This window comes from Loxodonta africana, chromosome 22, assembly GCF_030014295.1.
Source record: "Loxodonta africana isolate mLoxAfr1 chromosome 22, mLoxAfr1.hap2, whole genome shotgun sequence".
In the NCBI taxonomy this organism is placed as follows: Eukaryota; Metazoa; Chordata; class Mammalia; order Proboscidea; family Elephantidae; genus Loxodonta; species Loxodonta africana.
In genome coordinates, this window is record NC_087363.1 from 29,415,722 (window position 1) to 29,437,960 (window position 22,239).

General features: G+C 38.2%; 1 protein-coding gene across 7 annotated transcripts in view; it reads right to left on the reverse strand.

The window, feature by feature from the left end:
* The window catches only part of SNRK (SNF related kinase), a 67,616-nt gene that overhangs the window by 34,227 nt on the left and 11,150 nt on the right, over positions 1–22,239 (reverse strand). For 2 of the 7 annotated variants that reach the window (XM_064274713.1, XM_064274710.1), the window contains 3 exons: positions 17,110–17,171; positions 16,446–16,525; positions 13,355–14,049 (listed from right to left, as the gene is read on the reverse strand). In XM_064274713.1, the coding sequence (XP_064130783.1) occupies positions 13,355–13,943 (589 nt within the window). In that variant the 5' untranslated portion in view covers positions 13,944–14,049; positions 16,446–16,525; positions 17,110–17,171. Of the gene's footprint in view, positions 1–13,354; positions 14,050–16,445; positions 16,526–17,022; positions 17,172–22,239 lie in introns of all 7 variants that reach the window. The other 5 variants (XM_064274715.1, XM_064274714.1, XM_064274709.1 and 2 more) reach the window with 3 other exon arrangements.

Sequence of the window (22,239 nt, forward strand, 5' to 3'; positions counted from 1 at the left end):
GAAATAAGAGGTACACTAAGGACAGGCTAAAAAAAAATTTAATTAATAGTAGTAACAGTCCTTAGAAAACTGCGAAGGTACTATGAACCTTCTAGGTAAAGAAAGTAACTTGGGGTGAGGCAGTGAGGTCATTTTCTAATTTGCAGGAGGCCAGGGAGGGAAGACCCTGATCAAAAAAGGCTTCGGGAGGCAGCAGCAAGAAGGAAGCAGGCAGGACAGGCTCTGGGCTCCTGAGAGGGGAGGCAAGGACAAGCGATCAGTGCATAAGTGTCCAGTTCCAGGCACTGGTTCTGAGGACACAGTGTTAGAAAAAATTTCCCAAGGATGTGAAATTTGGTTTCCACTTAATTCCTAAATGAACACAGAGTGCAATTAAAAACTGGGGGTGGGGTGAGGGGATCAAATCACCAACATCAAAAAAAAGAAGCAAGCAAAAAAGAAGCATTCTCATTCACTTTTTGAACCTAAAGAAGTTTAAACATTTTTTTTCCTAACACAAACCCTTCGAAGAAGATTAAAATTAAAATGCTGGGCATCTGGTTTTCCACTCATGCCTAAAATCCTTTGGTTCTATCGGTGTAAATCAGTGACAGTCAGGGTTGGACAGGCATCAGAATTCCACAGGAGCCTACGAATGCAGGCCTCACCCACGACCATGTGGCTCAGAATCTGCGGGTGGAGCCCAGCAACGTTATTTTTTTTAAAACTCTCCCCCAGGTGACACCGATGGATGGTCGAGTTCAGAGCCACCAATTTAGAGTCTATCACACCACTGTTACAGCACAGTAAATTATACTTTTCAAAATAGTGTCAACATATATTTCATTTGATCTGAGCCTTACAACACAGTGAGAATAATAAACGCCATTGCTGAAAACGCAATAAGGAACACATATCAAAAACTCATAAATTAGTTCTTATCATACCCTTCAGGCCTCTCAAACACTGAAAAACCAACACCCAAGTTAACATGCAAAACTCACCTATGTGGTCGCTAGAGAGTGTGCCACCCGTAAACAGTTCATGCTCAAGAATCCTTATTACATATATTAAATCCAGTAATAGTTCATTTTTTTTTAATAGTTCATTCACGATACCCAAAAGATTTTACTCAAGGTACAGAAGCTCTGCAATCTGCTTTCCAAATACTTAATTGCACAACATTTTCATAATAAAGTCAGTACCCTGTGAATACAGAACACTGAACCAAAGTGCCTTTATTTACAGAGGGTTCACACCAGATTGTGAAACTTCAAAAAGCTTAGGATTTTCTTTTCCTTTTTTTGTTTTTTACTTTTTTGGTTTTATGTGGCAAGAAATGATGACACTATACCTTTTAAAAGGTATTTTTCAGAGAATATGACATTGCACTTGGCAGCTGAGTTACAGAAGGTGTGTGCTACACATGCGGTACGTTTTTCGGTTCTCAACAGTTTAATGCTACACTCACGACTACACCTGAGCTCTAGCAGCAACGCAGTTCACGTGGGGCACACTTACACAGCGACAGGTCTTACGTCTACTTCTTTAATAAAACTTAACCAAGGTGCTACTTTAAAGCAGACCAAACTTCCCTGGCTACCCACAGAACAGGCACAAATCGCCCTTTTGAAAGGAATAATCTCAAACACCACGTAGGTCCAAGCCCAGTGGCATACAGATTGACATGCAAACCTAAACTTCTAATCTGGAAGCTGTTAAGGCCCATGTGTCCAAACAGTAAATAGTATAAGAGTTGTTGCTTTTGCTGTGTGCCATTGAGTTGCTTCCGTCTCACAGCAACCCCACAGGACAGAGAAGAACTACCCCACAGGGTTTTCAAGGCTGTAAATCTTTATAGAAACACATTGCCACATCTTTCTCCTGCGGCACAGCTGGTGGAATCAAATTGCCAAACTTTCTCTTAGCAGTTGAGCACTTAACCACTTTGCCACCGGGGCTCCTCAGTGTAAGAGTAAGTAATATAAAAGTTAACCAGATTCTGATCCTGGGAAGAGAAAGTCCAAGTCTGAAAACACTGAAACGTTACTAAGACATCTGGCTCTAATAAGTGAAGGCTTTCGGATGGGGAAGGAAACTACATGCCCAGATTTAGTGCAGCTTGGGAGGGACTACAAAGCCATTACATTAACAGCTTCTCTGGAGAGAGCACCTAAACCTGAAATAAAAGCAAGGATTTATCAATTCATGATTTAAACTCTAATCGTAGATTTATACACACTAAAGCAAAAAAATTCTGACTAGTTTATCTCCTTTTGGAATATTTCAAAGCTCTATCACAGAAGGATTACAGCTTAAGGTTTATTATCTGTATAGTGTGATCCTTTTACAATTTTCAGAGAAAATATTTAAATATTTTAACAGACACATAATGCTACAATCACGGCATGTTCTTTTGGTGTCCACTCATTCTCTAAAAGAGTATTATATAGGAAAGAGTACGCTAAGGAGATAGTTCCCCAGGGACCAGAGCAGAGCACGAAATGCCTAGTCACCTTAAGTACATTAAATGTGGCTTCTAATTTAACAACTCTTGGCTTGAATGTGCTAAGATTTCCAAAAATTGGCATAACATACAAATTCTAAGTAACATCTAAATTAATAGCCAAGAATGCCTCAACTTATCATGTTTTATTAATCTCAAGACAATTTTCTTTGGAGAGACCAGAGACAGCCATTTTTAAATTCATACCGGATTCTGAGGTAATCTTCACATGCAGTAAGTTAGGTTAAAGAAGGGAGTAACTAAAGACACAATTCTAAGATTTGGCTATACCCTTCATCAGATTGAAAGGCATTATGAGTAAGAAAAAGTTAATCACTGCTCTAAAATAAATACAAGTACGTATCTTTAGCACGGTGAGGGCTAAATGCATCTCAGCGGAGATACGCTACAGTGTAAGACAGACATTTGATAGCATGCATTTGAACACTGCAAAAATGCAGTGTGTTTCTGTAATATCGACCTTCATACCTAGACCACAGTCAAGCATTATTGGTAAAAATTTAAGTAAACACAACCCTGCACATCTCAGGGACATACATATGGGGATGCTTGCCTTCCACACAATGAATACTACATTTATATCTTATTTTGAAATACTTATATGGATCCACAGGAATTGGGGGAAAAAGCACAGGGAAGTCCTGTGCAACCTTCATCTAGTTTCCTCCAATAGTAACATCTTGCTTAACTATAGTACACTATTAAAACCGGGCAACTGACATTGGTACAGTCCACCAAGCTTATTCAGATTTCACTGGCTTTACATGTGTGTACAGTTCTACACAATGTTACCACATGAGCAGGCTTCTATAACCACCACCAGACGCTGAAGTGTTCCACACCACAATGTTCCTTCATGCTATGCCTTTATAGCAGCACTCACCCACCACCGCCTTTAACCCCTGGCAACCACCAATCTGGTCTCCACCTTTATAATTTTATTATTCCAAATTATGTGGTATGCAAGTATTTTCCTCCATTTGTAGCTTTTCTTTTTTATTCTCTTCAGTCTTTAGCAGAGCAAAAATTTTTAATTTTGATGAGGTTCAATTCATGCTTCTGATGTCAAGTCTAAGAATTTTTTGCCTCTTTCTAAATCCTAAAGATTTTCTCCTGTTTTTTTTCCTAAATGTTTTATAATTTTATGTTTTATGTTTAACTTCATGATCCATTTTGAGTTAATTTCTGTATTGGATGTGAGGTTTAGTTGACCTTCATTTCTTTGTCTCTATATATCCACTGCTCCGGGACCATTTGTTCAAAAGGCTATCTGTTCTTCATTAAACTGCTTTTGTACCTTTGTCAAAATCAGTTGGGCCGTCCTGAAATAAACCCATACATCTACGACTAATTCATTTTCAAGAAGAGTGACAAAGGCGCTCAATGGGGAAAGAATAGTCTCTTCAACAAATAGTGCTGGAACAACTGGACAGCCACAAGCAGAAGAATGGATACTTTCCTCATACCACATACAAAATTTAACACAAATTGGATCAATGACCTAAATATAAGAGCTAAAACCATAAAACTCTTATAAGAACACATAGCGGGTAAATCTTCAGGACTCTAGATCTGGCAAGGGATTCTTAGATACAACACTAAAAGCATGAGCAACAAAAGGAAAAACACATAAACTGAACTTTATCAAAATTAAAAATTTTTGTGCATCAAAGGATAGTATCAAAAAAAGTGAAAACACAACCTACAGAATGGGAAAGAATATTTGGAAATAATACACCTGGTAAAAAGAGTCTAATATTAGAATATATATACATATATATGTATCTCCTAAAACTCAACAACAAAAAGGCAACACAATCAAAAAATAGGCAAAGGACTTGAGACATTTCACCAAAGAAGATACGCAAATGATCAATAAGCACATGAAAATATGCTCAACATCATTAGTCATTAGGGAAACATAAATCAAAGTCACGAGATACCACTTGACATCCACTAGGATGGCTATTACCAAAAAAACAGAAAATAACGTGTTGGTGGGAATGTGAGGAAATCGGAACCCTCATCTACTGCTACTGGGAGTGTAAAGTGGTGTAGCCTGTTTGGAAAGCAGTTTGGCAGTTCCTCAAAACGCTAAACACAATTACCGTATGACCCATTACTATTTTGTAATTTTCAGCATACACAGCCTATACATATATTGTAATATGCATACATAGGTAATTTATTTTCTTTGGTGTGACTGTAAACGGTATCGTGTTTTTAATTTTGGTTTCCACATGTTCACTGTCAGTATATAGAAATGCAACTGATTTTTATGTGCTGATTTTGTATCCTGATACCTTGCTGAATTCACTTATTAATTCTAGCTTTTCTATACATTCCTTACGATTTTGTAGACAATAGACAATCATGTCACCTGCAAAAAGACAGTTTTATTTCTTCCTTTCCAACCTATATGTCTTTGAGTACTATGCTGAATAAGAAAAGTGAGAGTGTACGTCCTTGCCTTATTGTCAGTCCTAGGGAAAAGCGTTCAGTCTTTCACCATTAAGTACGATGTTAGTGGCAGGGTTTTTGTAGGTGCAAGGAAGTTCCCCTCTATTCCTAGTTTACTCAAACCAGGTACAAGATGAACATTTTAATGCATGGCAAAATAGATTTATGAAGAATAAAAACTCTAGTTTTTGCATAATAGTATTTCTGAGAACATTGCTTGTAACACTAGATAACCTCCATTAAATGCTAAGCTGCAAATTTGAGAAATATTATTATACAGCGTGTATATAGGTTTTTTGTTTATATCCCAAGCAGCTACAGACATTGACTCTAAATAAAAACTTTTGCAATCCATTAATCTGGAGTCATGTTTTAAGTAATTAGGCTTTCTACTGAATAATGGATAATAAAAAATTAATGCACAGACACAGTATTTCATTACTGAAGTTGGCCTACAAACTGTTGTTGTTGTTAGGTGCCGTCGAGTCGATTCCGACTTATGGTGACCCTATGCACAACAGAACGAAACACTGCCTGGTCCTGCGCCATCCTTACAATCGTTGTTATGGTTGAGCTCACTGTTGCAGCCACTGCGTCAATCCACCTCATTGAGGGTCTTCCTCTTTTCCGCTGACCCTGTACTCTGCCAAGCATGATGTCCTTCTCCAGGGACTCATCCCTCCTGACAACATGTCCAAAGTATGTAAGACGCAATCTCGCCATCCTTGCCTCTAAGGAGCATTCTGGCCACACTTCTTCCAAGACAGATTTGTTCGTTCTTTTGGTAGTCCATGGTATATTCAATATTCTTCACCAACACCACAATTCAAAGGCGTCAACTCTTCTTCTGTCTTCCTTATTCATTGTCCAGCTTTCACATGCATATGATGTGACTGAAAATACCATGGCTTGGGTCAGGCGTACCTTAGTCTTCAGGGTGACATCTTTGCTCTTCAACACTTTGAAGAGGTCCTTTGCAGCAGATTTACCCAATGCAATGTGTCTTTTGATTTCTTGACTGCTGCTTCCATGGCTGTTGATTGTGGATCCAAGTAAAATGAAATCCTTGACAACTTCAATCTTTTCTCCGTTTATCATGATGTTGCTCATCGGTTCAGTTGTGAGGGTTTTTGTTTTCTTTATGTTGAGGTGTAATCCATACTGAAGGCTGTGGTCTTTGATCTTCATCAGTAAGTGCTTCAAGTCCTCTTCACTTTCAGGAAGCAAGGCTGTGTCATCTGCATAACGCAGGTTATTAATGAGTCTTCCTCCAATCCTGATGCCCCGTTCTTCTTCATATTGTCCAGCTTCTTGGATTATTTGTTCAGTATACAGATTAAATAGGTATGGCGAAAGAATACAACCCTGATGCACACCTTTCCTGACTTTAAACCAATCAGTATCCCCTTGTTCTGTTCGAACAACTGCCCCTTGATCTATGTGAAGTTTCCTCATGAGCACAATTAAATGTTCTGGAATTCCCATTCTTCGCAGTGTTACCCATAGTTTGTTATGATCTACACAGTCCAATGTCTTTGCATGGTCAATAAAACACAGGTAAGCATCCTTCTGGTATTCTCTGCTTTCAGCCAGGATCCATCTGACATCAGCAATGATATCCCTGGTTCCACGTCCTCTTCTGAATCCAGCCTGAATTTCTGGCAGTTCCCTGTCGATATACTGCTGTAGCCCTTTTTTGAATGATGTTCAGCAAAATTTTGCTTGGGTGTGATATTAATGATATTGTCCTATAATTTCCACGTTCGGTTGGATCACCTTTCTTGGGAATAGGCATAAATATAGATCTTTTCCAGTCAGTTGGCCAGGAAGCTGTCTTCCGTATTTCTTGGCATAGACAAGCGAGGACCTCCAGCGCTGCATCTGTTTGTTGAACCATCTCAATTGATATTCCATCAATTCCTGGAGCCTTGTTTTTCGCCAATGCCTTCAGAGCAGCTTAGACTTCTTCCTTCAGTACCATCGGTTCCTGATCATATGCCACCTCTTGAAATGCTTGAATATCGACTAACTCTTTTTGGTATAATGACTCTGTGTATTCCTTCCATCTTCTTTTGATGCTTCCTGCATCGTTTAATATTTTCCCCATGGAATCCTTCACTATTGCAACTCGAGGCTTGAATTTTTTCTTCAGTTCTTTCAGCTTGAGAAACACCGAGCGTGTTCTTCCCTTTTGGTTTTCCATCTCCAGCTCTATGCACATGTCATTATAATACTTTACCTTTGTCTTCTCGAGAGGCCCTTTGAAATCTTCTGTTCAGTTTTTTTACTTCATCAATTCTTCCTTTTGCTTTAGCTCCTAGAGGCTCAAGAGCAAGTTTCAGAGTCTCTCCTGACATCCATCTTGGTCTTTTCTTTCTTTCCTGTCTTTTCAGTGACCTCTTGCTTTCTTCATGGATGATGTCCTTGATGTCATTCCACAACTCGTCTGGTATTCGGTCACTAGTGTTCAATGCGTCAAATCTATTCTTCAGATGGTCTCTAAATTCAGGTGGGATATACTCAAGGTCATATTTTGGCTCTCATGGACTTGCTCTGATTTTCTTCACTTTCAGCTTGAACTTGCACATGAGCAACTGATGGTCTGTTCCACAGTCGGACCCTGGCCTTGTTCTGACTATTGATATTGAGCTTTTCCATTGTCTCTTTCCACAGATGTAGTCAATTTGATTTGTGTGTGTTCCATCTGGCAAGGTCCACGTGTATAGTTGCCGTTTATGTTGGTGAAAGAAGGTATTTGCAATGAAGAAGTCGTTGGTCTTGCAAAATTGTATCATTCGCTCTCCAGCACTGTTTCTATCACCAAGGCCATATTTTCCAACTATTGGTCCTTCTTCTTTGTCTCCAACTTTTGCATTCCAATCGCCAGTAATTATTAATGCATCTTGACTGCATGTTCGATCAATTTCAGACTGCAGCAGCTGATAAAAATCTTCTATTTCTTCATCTTTGGCCCTAGTGGTTGGTGTGTAAATTTGAATAATAGTCGTATTAACTGGTCTTCCTCGTAGGCGTATGGATATATATTATCCTATCACTAACAGCGCTGTACTTCAGGATAGATCTTGAAACATTCTTTTTGATGATGAATGCAACACCATTCCTCTTCGAGTTGTCATTCCCAGCATAGTAGACTATATGATTGCCCGATTCAAAATGGCCAATACCAGTCCATTTCAGCTCACTAATGCCTAGGATATCGACGTTTATGCGTTCCATTTCATTTTTGACAATTTCCAATTTTCCTAGATTCATACTTCATACATTCCAGGTTCTGATTATTAACAGATGTTTGCAGCTGTTTCTTCTCATTTTGAGTCGTGCCACATCAGCCAATGAAGGTCCTGAAAGCTTTACTGCATCCATGTCATTAAGGTCGACTCTACTTTGACGAGGCTGCTCTTCCCCAGTCATCTTTTGAGTGCCTTCCAACCTGGGGGGCTCATCTTCCAGCACTGTATCAGACAATGATATATCAGCCTACGAACTAGGAAGCATCTAATACAGGGTTTTCAGTTCCAGATCTGTAACATCCTACAAAGCCTCCAAATCTCTAGTGAGGTGACAAAGTTCTCAACACCAAATTTAATTCATCCTATGGAGCACAGTTCTACTCTGACACACATGGCATTGCCATGAGCCAGCTCAACGGCAACTGGTTTGGTTTAACCCCTTCCCAATGCTACTTTGGGGGTTAGAACATTTACACAGAAATTCACTTGGCACCTCACTTCAAGCAGACCACCCCACCAGGCAGGCAGCAAGGCCCCCCTCAGTTTCAGCAGAGCTTGTTTTCTCCAGAGCGAAGGCACGAAGTGTGTCAATAACCAACAGGCACAGGCTCACTCCCCTGCCTGCTCAGTCCAGTGAGTTCTTCCATTGGGTAAAATGATGTAACAAGCAGCTATGAGCTCTCTATCTCCTCTGATGCTGCACTGGGATCTCTACCACAGAAATTCCAAGGACTGTGAAGAGAGGCTCCGGGATTTTTCATACGCAGCAATTTTCTTTTCTTTCCTTTCTAACTCAGTAAAGACAACTTAATACATGCTGACATAGCCACCCTTCTCTCTCTCAAATCACTAGATATGACAGAAAAGATGGGATCGAACTGGAAAAGGAAACCAGAGTCCAAACACCCAATTGGGAGGCACTTCTGTGGTGCCCCCTTCTAGAAGACAAACTGGAAACTGGAATGAACTGCACCAAGGCAACCATTAGATTAACTGGGGGCCATCTCCTCTACCCCACAACCCCGAAGAAGCTCCATTCATGCCCAAGTAGACATCTGTTCTAGGCAGAAGGAGTGACTGGGAGCATTAGGGAGAGAGAAAGATGGTGTCCAAGGCGTTCACTGACACTCTGTCAAATAAGATCAGCTACCAGGATGTCCCACTTGGCTGCATACCCTCCTCTCCCACATCCACTGGAGGTAGGCAGCGTATCCACAGACGGGCTATCAAGGAACCTCAAAAACAGATAAACTCAAAACAAGCCCTAAGCACCTAAGAAAAATGAACACCATGAGGAAGAGAAACTAAGTTCATTCAACAGAAAAACTAATACCCTAGAAAACAGGGCACTTTCAGAAGTGTTAAAACGTCAAAAAACCTATTTCTGAGCATCGATGAAATGTAGTCCTACAAATGCTTCACTAGCAGCTTTAGAAGCAAGAAGATGACAGAACGCTACCTTAAAAGCTCAGAGGAAACTGATTTTGAATACATATTTCTATACCCAGTCATATGATTATTCAAATCTGAGGACTTTTTAAGACAGACAGGGACTTGGGGGATATTTCTTTACAAATTCTTTCTGAAAGGATTACAAGCAAAACAAAACAAAAATAATCTGAGGTTTAGGATAGGGAGGTCAAGAATCAATGGTAAACCAAGAAATTTGTAAAATTAAGTGTAAGTAAGTACACACTGTAAACAAAGCAACAGAAGTAAATCAACAATCTATAACTAAAAGGGAAGTAAAAGTAAACTATGATTCTTGTCTGATTTGCAGAGAAGTAATATGAATACTGATTAAATGTGGACATGACAGGCAGACACCAGTACAAAGAGAAACAGTCTGCATGTCTTCAAAACCAGTGGGGAAGGAGAGGCAAAGAAAAGTTGAATAATCCAATAAACTACGGGAAAAAATAATAAGGAAATAATAATGCAAATGAAAAACACAAAATAAGACAGCATAAACATTCCGATAATAATATGAATAAATTCACCTATTAAAGGATAGACTCTCATATTAGACACAAAATACAGCTTTAAGTTTAAAAGAGATAAGCCTGAAACAAAATGACAAAATAGAATTCAAGTCAATAAGCGTCAAATAGGTACAGCTTCATATTGATAAAAGGTACAGCCCACCAAGTAAAATGAATCATAAACTTTTATATATCTAGCATAGCTTGACAATAACATACCTTAAAGCAAATTGTTTAAAATACAAAATGCACGAAATCAGGTAGGAGACCAGCATAATTCTCTAAGAAAATCACAGATCAGAATAAAAACATACATGGATACAAAAGGACAAACTGCAGAATTAACAAGCTTAATTATAAGAATTTTGTACCCACCAAAAATACAAATATTTTAATCACAATAGAATAGTCACCAAAAATTACCATGTATCAGGCCACACCCACACACAAAAAAAAATCTAAAAAAAAAAAAATCCTGACGTAGAAACCAATCAGGCATATTTATTGATTGCAGTGTACTAAAATTAGACATTAAAAACCATACTGCCAAAAGGAAAAATAAATCTATCCACTTGAATTTTAAAAAATAATAACTTTTGGGTTAAACAGGAAACAAAAGAGTAAACATAAACTTTAGCAAGGAACAACAATAATTTCAGAGTGATGCCCCTAGGATGTTATGAGAGCTTGTAGCAGAGGACAACATACAGCCTTAAGTGCATTTGTTAAAAATCAAGACAGTAAAGTAAGCTTTTGATTTAAGACACCAAAAAAGGAAAAGCAAAGAAAACTCAGAAGACCCTAGAAAGAATAAAGATAAAACGGGAAAAAATCATGTAGAAAACAAAGTGTAGCTGATAAGAAAAACCACAGGGATTCTTTGAAAAGAATAATTTGATAATTTCCAAGCTAAGTCTCAATGTGAAGACTATAAATATAAAGCTCTTATTCATAAAACTGAACCAAAGTTGTTTCTTTAGCAACATCTGACAATTTAATAAAAGGACAGATTTCAATCCTGACCACACTCACTTTGCTAAGTATTTGTGAAAACCACTGATGATTTTGACCCTATATACTAATAGTATATTAACAGAAAGATATCTGCCCATTGGTTTTAAAAAAAAAAAATTTTATTTCAATCACACAATTACACAAAATGAATTGGAATACAAATAAAGACAATGAAAAAGGTACCCAGGAACTCCACCCAATCCTATTTCACCAACACAAGGTAATCATTTATCAGATCAGCGTGCATACTTTCAGACAATATTCTTTTCCTTTTTTGTAACCTTTTAAGTTTTACGTTTTATTACGCAATATTAAAGATACACAAAAAAAGTAAAAGCATATTACTATGAACATCTGCGTAGCCACCACCCAACTTAAGAAATAAACCTCACCTTTTATACTTTGAAACTCTAGAAATGGCTGCCTCCGTAGGTAACCCATCTTGATCTCATGCATTCTTCAGCTCAAGCATCCCTAAACAATATACACTATTGCTTTGTAAGTTTTAAACTTTTATCTAAATGACATAATATACGCACACTCCACCAACTTTTTTCCTTAAACAGTTATCTGCAAAATTCAGCCATGACGACATACATAGTTCAAGTTCATTCACTGTCACTAACATATAAACCCCATAATAGGAATACTAAACAATCCCCCGTTGATGAATACTCAACAATGCTGTTAAAAGCACTCTTTGAAAATCTCTTTTGTACATAAGAAGTTCTCCAGGGCACATACATAGTAGAATTGTTGGGTCATGCGATATATGTATCTTTACTACATACTGCCAAATTGTCCTCTAAACAGTATGAGTTCCTGATGTTCTACAGTCTTGTCAACATTTGATTTTGTCTGGCTTTAATTTTAGCCAATGTGAAAAGTATGAAATAGTATTTTACTGTGGTTTTAATCTTCCTTTCCCTGATTATCAATGAGGTTGAACATCTTTTCACGTGCAAACATTTGTGTTTCCTCTTCTGTAAATACCTGGCTTTTCTCATTAGAGATGTTCTACTAATCAAAAATCTCTTGCTCAAATATTCTAAGAATTCAGTGAAGCCTGGTTATCTGTAGTGAGCAGAAATCCTTCATTAATCTTTTCCTTTCCAGAACACACTAATCTAACATGAAAAGCAGTGTCTTGGTGTACTGGATATTCGGCATAACGTCAGCAATCTTCTGTATCCTGCATTTCAACTGATCAGAATGCAAATGGAAGACTCCTCATTTATGATGTTTGACATCATCATATGCATTTAACATTACGGCATATTTTTTTCAGATTAAACTAAAAATGTAAAATCTGACCACACCTTCAAATTAACAAAGCCTTAAAAATTAATTCCTACACTACTTTCAACGGGACAAAGCTGACATAGCTGAAAAGCGATAAACACCTTCGCCACCAGGAGATAACTCGTGACAAGTGAATGAGAGAATAAGTGTGTTGGCAGTAGAGGAGGACAGCAGGCTGGGAATGTCAATGGCCGCCACTATTCTAGAATCTACCATGTTGCAGGCACTAGCATGTCAGTTTCCTATTTTGTACAATGAGATTGGCAATAGCAATCACACAGGTCACTGTGAAAAGTAAACAAGATAATGTAAATACAATACCTGTACCATATTTAATCCTATTTTACTGATGAAGAAATAAAGCCAAGAGAGATCAGGTACCTTTTTCAATGTCATTGTTAATAAATGACTCCAATGTTCAACTTCACACTGCACTATAATAATCATAATACCTCTCCACTATGAGTCTAAAATACTGTTAAAAGGGATTCACAGGAAGGAGATAGCTAGGGCCAACCACTACCAGAAGAATCTAAGAAGACAAGAAAAGTACACAGACCTTAAAAAAATTATAATGTGCAGATAAGAGGTTACCTTCAACGATAACTTACTCATTTTCTTTTGTGGCGACAAACTTGATATTTGCCATCTAAAGGTTGAAACAGACTAACTGCCAGCTTTCGGGATATTACAGCATTCATGAAACCAGTTCTGTTAATTAGAACTCTTAATAATAGAAATTCTTTCGCACGTTATTTTTCGATAAACAACCAATGTGACCACCTAAACTCTAGCTGGTAGAATTCAAGCGGGCAAATAATGGACAGAAGGTTACCTACCTACCGCGGGTGCATCATACTCATCGCCGAGCAGGATTTCCGGAGCAGAATACGCAAGCGATCCACAACTTGTGGTCAGCTTCTTCCCTGGCTGAAATTTGTTGCTGAAACCAAAGTCTGTCAACTTTACAAGACCTTGTTTTTCAAAGAAGACCACATTCTCCGGTTTTAAGTCTCTGTGAACTACATGGAGTTTATGGCAATAAGATATAGCATGAACTATCTGAGCAAAGTATTTCTTGGCCAAGTCTTCATTTAGACCCTCCTCATGTTTCATTATGTAATCAAACATGTCGCCTCCATCCCCAAGTTCCAGAATAAGATATAGTTTGGTCTGGGTGTCAATAACTTCGTAAAGGCGTACAATGTTAGGATGCTGCACGAGTTTCATACATCTCACTTCTTGGAAAAGATGACCAGTGGCTAGTGTGTCCAGCTTTGTCTTGTCAATAACTTTTACTGCCACCTTTTCACCTGTGAAAACATGCCTGGCAAGTTTAACCACTGCAAAATGACCTCGACCCAAGGTTTTATCCAGATCATATAATCCAGCAATCTTCCCATCATATCCTCTCTTGAATCCTGCCATGCTGGTCCAACAGAAGAAGAAATATTTAGACTTTTTGAAATGGATCTTCTCATATAAGAATATCTGGTGAAAATAAAGAATTCATTTTCAATGTCGCCATGGACATCTATAAAATAAGAGGAGAAACAAAATTGTATTTCTCTAACTTTTCCTTTTATAAAAAAAAAAATTATAGCATACTACAAAATGGCTTCATTTTGCTTTTTATTTCCAGAGAAGCGCAGAAGTAAATAAGTTGAGACATAAAATGAGTCAGGGTCATTTATAAGATCTTATTTCCATATTTACGGTTCTTTAGAAAGGTTGAGAATTTTAAATGTCAAAGAAAATTTTGCAGAATAAAAAATTAGTTCAGTCAGAGACACTTTTTTGCTGATGTCAGAAATAAGAAAGCTGGTAAGTTTGATGAGCTATGCTTAAAAAGCAAACATTTTCCAAAAGTAGTATCAATTAGTGGCTTAATAAACAAGGCAAGATTTGACAAGAAGGGGAAAACAAAGAATAAACATTTGGACAGAAATCCAGCAAACTCTTCCTGTTATTACAAGGCTAGCACTATTTCCTGTAAGCGCACATAAGCCCCTTCAGCGAAGCCTTCTCTAACTCTCCCAGCTGGAATTCCCTTCCCTTCTTTAACTTTCCAACATTCTCTAAGACACCTCCATTTTACAGGTATTTATTCTATAGGTATTTGGGTACACCATCTCCATCCTGAGACTGGAAGCTTCTTGAGGACCTTCTCTTACAAGGTTCTATTTGCTCTTCTGTCTTCCACGAATACCTTTACATATGGCAGGTACTTAAGACTGTTTTGTTAAATTTTCGAATTCAGATTTTTAAAAAATTTTACAAGCAATGACTTGCTCTTGTGTTACTAGTGCCTAAAACAATAGCTCTCACATAATGGGTGCTTAATAATAAATATGTGCTGGCTGACTGGTAACTCCCTCTTTCTATTGCCTATCTTTATTACGGTTTTCCAATCCTCCAACATAATCCACTAGGATCTGCTTATATTTTAAGGATAAACAAGCATGCATTCTTGAAGACCATTTAATTTTGGATGTACTCAGAAAAAAAAAAGCAATATATAAAAGCATACAAATCAATATGCTATTTTAAATCCCACAGGCTGAACTCATACCGTTATTTTGTCTGACCAAAAATTAATAAAAATAAGTAACAAAATCCAACAAGGAACACAGCAACCTCCCAAAACTAGCTCTGTTTCCTATTAGCGCATATCTGTGCCTTTGGTGAAAACTTCTGTAATGCTCCCAGTGTAGTTTTACACTTTCAGTTACATATTGTTAAGACCACGACTTATTTACCCCACTTAGTTGGCAATATTTTAAAAAATTAAATTGTATATACAAATAGGTAGGTTTTTTTAAAAGCATTATCATTAAATTCCTTTAAATCTCAATTTTACTTAAAATAGAAGAAAATCTAACATTTTACTAAAAACCTACTATATGTCTGTATTTGTACAAACTGCACCAAACTGGATTGTTTCATTGGATCTTTACAATCCTAGGTACTAATCCCATTTTTAGAGTCAAGGAAACAGGCTCCATTTTGGCTATAAATAACATATTAAATGTTGAAGCTAGAGTTAAAACCTAATTTTTATGTCAAAGCCTATACTCTTATAAACTTTCTGACTATACCAAAGGATGTTACATTTAGGATAATATCTTAAGAGTTAAAAACCAACTATCAAAGAGGCATAAGGTCATTCTCACATGCAAACTGAAATTATCTGAATCACATAACTAGGGCTACCTTAAAATATGTATATACCATTAACTTAAAAACCCAATGTTAATAAATTTACTACTTTTTTTTTTTTTTTTACATTTTAGTAACTATTAGAATAATAAATAGCAACTACCATTCACTGACTATGACATGCCAGTCATGCACCAAAAATGCTTCACATTATCCTCATTTAATCTTTGTACCTGCCCTCAGAGAAAGGGATTTTTAGCCCCATTTTGAGACACTGAAATGTAAAGTAACCTGGCCTAGCCCACAGGGCCAGCCTGTAACAGAGCTGGGATTCAAACCCAGGGCCATCTGACACCAAAGTCTGTGCTTTTAACCAATGTGCTACACCCTGAACCGAAACAAAATTATGAATACTTCTACTAGGATTTTAAAATAAGAAACCAGTACAATTTACAGGTGGTGAAGAAAAAGCAGATTTCCTCTATACTGTGTTATCAGCCCTGTCTCTGAGTTAATATATTATTTCAATGAGAGGATTCAAAGGAAAATCCAAATGGAAAGGAAGGCCTTGCTTTCTTTAGTCAGTAGTTACCCAAAAGAAGCTTTAATTCAGGTACATTTAATTTTCAAAAATAAAATTATAGGCTAACCCCATTGGGCAGAAAGTTATCTTAAATCTTCAGTTTCAATTAATTATCAGGGAAATAACTATTCTTAAAATTCTTCCCAAGTCTATGTTTCTATTGTACAAGCTTGCACAGGCAACATTACCTTTCAAAACAGACTTCAGATCACCTTCAAGTTATATAATCTTTGTTCTTTTCATGCATCATTTTAGTTTAGGTGTGTTCCTGGCAAATGGTATATAAATTAGATTTTCATAAACAAATCAGAGTTTTGGTTTTTATTTAAAACTATTTAATTATAAAAGTAATAAATGAGAAAATCTTTTTCTCAGGGTCTCAGATACCCAGAGATAATCACTTCCCAGACCTGTGCCAGCAAAGGGGCACAATGAAATAATTTCTCATCTACTAGGGAGCTCACAGGGAAGGAACAGCGTCACTTCGTAATCGTAAAGTATCATATAGTAAAAAGATTAATCACTTGTACTATCAAAAAATTTGCTTTTTGTACAGTATCCCTACTTAAAGTCTATGGAACTGTAATTAAATTGAATACCTACGAACAAGCCGTCATGATTAACAGCAAGTTGGGAGGAAAAAAATCCTTGTTATTGAACATCTTTTTAAACACTAGCCCACTGTCTAGTCCTACTATCATGTGCATTTGGTGTTAACATAGGAAATAATTAAATCATTTTTGATACTTGAGGATCTTGCAGTACCTAAAAGTCATTCTGAGTATCGATGTCAACTTTACGATGTGGCTTATGGATTGTTAAGGGTGAATTTGTACTAACTCGAAGACGTACCCTGCAAGCCGCATACTGAATAATCCTTAGTATCGCTATGTTTTCTCGGTTGTGTCTTCCTCCTGCAAGAAAATAAAGAAAAAGATATTAGTTAGTTTAGTTCTGTTTAACTTTGTTTAAAATCATATAGCCTAAAGCTGGATTTAGATAAAAGGATAAAAATGGCAAAAATCTGTTTTTAGTGGCCCCCAAAACCAAAAGCCCACTGCCATCGAATTGATTCCAACTCACAGTGACCCCATAGGGTTTCCAAGGCTCTAAATCCTTATGGTAGCAGACTGCCACATCTTTCTCCCTTGGAGCCGCTGGTGGTTTCGAACCTCCTACCTTTTGGTTAGCAGTCGATCGCTTTAACCACTGCACCACCAGGGCTCCTTTTTAGTGGCCCAGTCACCCCCTATTCTGCTGTTTCCTCTATGAATGACAATCCCTTTAAGGAACTTCAGTAAATAAGAATTTCAGAGTGAACAGGTATAGAGAGATTGTTCCACGTAGACAGCTCAGGAAGTCTGTTCCAATGACTTAGTCAGGGTGGAAGACAAAGAAAATCACAATGAACAGCGTGCTCACCATTTTCTAAATGCCTCCTGCGTAATAGGCACCAAACCAACACTTCACTAAAATCCTCACTATAAGCCTGCAAAGTAGGTACAATGAAGCTAGACTTGCCCGATAAGCAGCAGTGGCGTGGCTCTAATCCTGCTCAGCCTGGCTTCGAAGCTCACCTCATCTCCAGGAACCTCTATGGCTCACGAAACACACACTACAACAGCCAAGGAAGGCCACCTTTCCAACATGCTGTCATCTAGCAGGCTCACAGGAATCAATTATAATGCCAACATCAGCAAACACACAAAACACCTCTGTACTGGAAGCTTTCTATTTGATAGTAAAATAGAAACCATAACTATGAACAAAGAGAATGTGTGCAGGCCACAGCACAGCGAGAATACTGCCTGAAGTAGTGCTGCAGGCCTTTCTGCTACGCTGAAATAGCACACAGATAACCGAAAGGCCTAAACATTCATACTGCCGCTGTTGTTTAGTTGCCATTAAGTCGATTCAAACTCGGCAGCCGCATGTGTGCAGAGTAGAACTGCTCCATAATGTTTTCGAGGCGGTGACCTGTCAGAAGCACCTTCTGAAAGGTGCCTTATTGCCGAGGCACCTCTGCGTGGATCTGAACTGCTGACCTTTAGGTTCCTAGTACAGCACTTAAATATTTGTGCTACCCAGGGACTCCCAAACATTCGTACTTGTTGTTGGTGTTAGGTGCCCTCGACTCGTTTTTGACTGATAGTGATCCCATGTGACAGAACAGAGCTGCCCCATAGGTTTTTCTTGGCTATTATTTTTTTTTTTTTATAATCTTACGGTAGCACATTGCCAGGTCTTTCTCCCACAGGGCCACAGGGTAGTTTCAAACCGCCAACCTTTAGGTTAACAGCTGAGTGCTTAATCTCATGGCAATTTACATTACACATTAAAGATGAGTTGTACTGGGGTAATCATTAAGCCCAAACTCAGGTGAGCTTGGGGGAAAAGGAATTCAAAGAGGTGGGGGAAAGGCAACAAGAAAGGTGATCTCTGGATGTGAAAACAAGTCTACTGCAGGGAAGGAGGGGATGAGGAGAGACGGAGACAGTTCTGCAGCACAAATGGGGCCAGCAAAGCCATGGGCACAGGCCTACGTCTAGTCACACAGCAGCAGGATGCCTACCTGGTCCTTCAGCTCCAAGTGGGATATGGTGGCTCCTCCACTACCCTTGCCTGCTTCTCTTTCCAGCAACCCCCTTTCCATCCACTGTCTCTTAGCAAGGCAGTCTGGTAGGCCAGTGGTTGGACATTGGCTATAAAAGGCAACAGCTGGATACGAATCCCAGCTCCACCAATCACTAGCCACAGAACTTCAGGAAGTTACCTGACCTCTCTGTATGGTTGGTTTTCTCATCAGAAAATGTGAGAAATAAGGATTAAATGAGTTAACACAGGTAAAAAAAATTTAGAATAGGGCCTGGCACAGAGTAGCATTCAGCAAACACTAACTACCAGTACCACCACCATTGCTATAATGATGGTGTGTACTCCCTCTCCCATCCAGCAGATAGTCTCCCAGTTTTCCACTCCACTTTGAAAGAATCAATTTACTTAGCTATCGTCCCTTTTGCTTTCAGAGAAATGCTGTTGTTCAGTTTCCTAAAATGTACCAAATTGAAAATGAGTGCTGTTAAGATAGCAAAAAAAAAAAAAGAAAGAATGTCTCTAGCTGGGCATTAGACATGTATTTGCTTTTAAAATGATATTAAGATGACTTTCTATCAGATCTACCCTTTCAAAAAGAATTAAATGTTCCTTTACATTTTTCTCCCCATCCAAGTGATATAATCTTACAGAAAATTTAGAAAACACAGAACAGGAAGTAGAAAGAAAAAAGGGGCATCCATTGTCCTACCACTGAAGACCAGCCCTATTAAGATTTCAGTGGCCTTTCTGCAAATATTTATATACAGCTTCGTCTTTATTTTGTTTTACGAAGGTATCATCATTCTCTATATAACTTTATGTTTTACATCATTCTATTTTCACTTGACAACCACTTTCCTTTGTTTTACTATTTTTGTTTCAATTATGAAGGTGTTACCTGTTTAGAGCAGGAAAAAATACAATTAGATGTATGGATTGGCAAGGAGAGGAGACTTTAAAAACATCCACTATCCCACCCTCAATGATAACCTCTGTTAGCGTTTTAGTACACAGCCTGCCGAAGTATTTTCTGTTGTTGTTAGGTGCCATCGAGTCAGTTCTGACTCACAGCAAGCCCATGTGCAACAGGACGAAACACTGCCCGGTCCTCAGCCATCCTTAAAATCGTTGTTATGCTTGAGCTCATTGTTGCAGCCACTGTGTCAATCCACCTCATTGAGGGTCTTCCTCTTTTCCGCTGACCCTGTACTCTGCCAAGCATGATGTCCTTCTCCAGGGACTCATCCCTCCTGACAACATGTCCAAAGTATGTAAGATGCAGTCTCGCCATCCTTGCTTCTAAGGAGCATTCTGTATTTTCTATGCATAATATATTCCTAGACACAAATTTTTTATAAAATGGGAAAATACACACACCGTTTTATAACTATTTTCTAAATGCATCTCTCCAAAAGCAAGTTAGAAAATTTGGAAAATGCAGAAAAGCTTAACAGAGAAAATAAAGATCATGTGTGATCTTATCCAGAATGATCTCTATTCAAGTTTGAACATGTATCCTTTATATCCCCTTTCCTTACAAAGCTACGATACTGTAAGTTCCATAACTACTTTTTCCTCTGCTTTTTTTTTTTAATATGACGAACATTTTTCTATGCACTAAAAAGTTATTCTACATCGGTATTTTTAATGACTTCATTACTAAAATGACATTTTTTTAAACAGCAAAACCACTAAAATAGGCCATTTTAAAGTAGCCTTCTTATTTAGTATATGCTCACATATACATATATCTAGGCTGGGCCTAACTGAAACAGGCCAACTAGCCAAGAGTGTTCATGAAATGGAAATTCATGTTTGAGAAACAAGTGCTGGTATGTGTTGCAAGAATATGCTGATGTTCTCCTAGCTCAAGAGAGCAGAAGCAACTGAAGCATGCGGGTGTGGCTGGAAAAGAGGAAGGAAGTGTGGGTGGCCCTACACACATTCTGCAAGCTGCTGAAAACAGTTGTAGAACCAGCCTCTCTCAAACCTACTGTCAATTTGGAATGCACTCTGTTACTCTTGTCAAAACCCACTTTCAGCTTTTCATTGCCATCATCCCCAGTACAGTCTGGTCTGTAGATCAAACAAAAACAAATGTCTCCTACTCACACCTCTCCCAGAAGTAAGTACAAAACAGCACACTGAAGAACGACGGCTCTGCCTGGATGCCACCGTGGAACAATCCATGGCGTGAGGAAGCACAGGAACCAGACAAAAAAGGGCAGGCAAATTAGGCTACTTCGACAGTCTTTCTAGATTTTGTCTGGAATATTATAAATTCTCCTCCAAAATCAAACCACCAATATTCAAATATACAAGATCTTTCCAAAAGATAAAAAAAAAGTAATAAAATGGATGTTTTAAAATCAGCCACAATACTCTCCCACTAATGCCGATAACTAAAAGTTGAGTTTTTGCAAAGTTGTGTTAAAACTATATTTAAGCTTCTTACACACAGAAATTATCTGGTATCTTTTACAACTAAGAAATGAAAGCTTTAATTCTAACTCATGGGAAATATCAGGCTAAACTGTACATCTATAGAAAAGCCAACTTACACTCTCTCAATGAATATTAAAACAAAAAAAACAAATCTGTTGCCAACGAGTTGATTCCAACTCATAGCAACCCTAGAAGACAGAATACAAATGCCCTGCAGGGTTTCCTTGGAAACCCTATGGGGCGGTCCTACTCTGTCCTACAGGGTCACTATGAGTCAGAATCGACTCGACGGCAATGGGTTTGGTTTGGTTTGGTTTTGGTAATCTTACTCCTAAAATTAACGAATATGCCACCAGGGTTTCCAAAATGGCAAAGATAACAATTAACAAAAATGGTATAGGCTGAAAAGAAGACCGTGAACTAAATCCTCAAGGAATATCAATACCCTCCAAGTCAAAGGAAACAAGCACAACCTTACCATGCAGTCGCCACTGCTGTTCTTTCTCCAAAGTAAACAATATTCCACATTTCTAGAATGGCACTACTCCTCGTGGGAGTTATCAATATAAGCTATAAATCAAAGACAAAGAAACCAGTAACAGGTTCACAGGTCCAAGGCTACAGCAGAGTCCACAGTTTTTCACTAGACTGGCTGAACATCACTATGGTCATCACGCAGGATCAGTCTGCAGCCACTAGACGACTCAAAATGGGAACTATAAATTCAAAGAGTAAGTCAGTTATTTACTATCGGAAATGTTCTAATAGGCAAAATTGTACTCCTGAATCTCTAAGAAAGTATTTTTCAAGGGAAGGCAACTACCTACTAAAGTATGTTCTAAAAGTTTTCTTCGAAGTAGCCAATTTTAATGGACTTGGGGCCTTTGAGGGGATGAGGAATGCCAAGTTGAGAAGCCTGCTCCAGACTCTCAAGGCACTGGT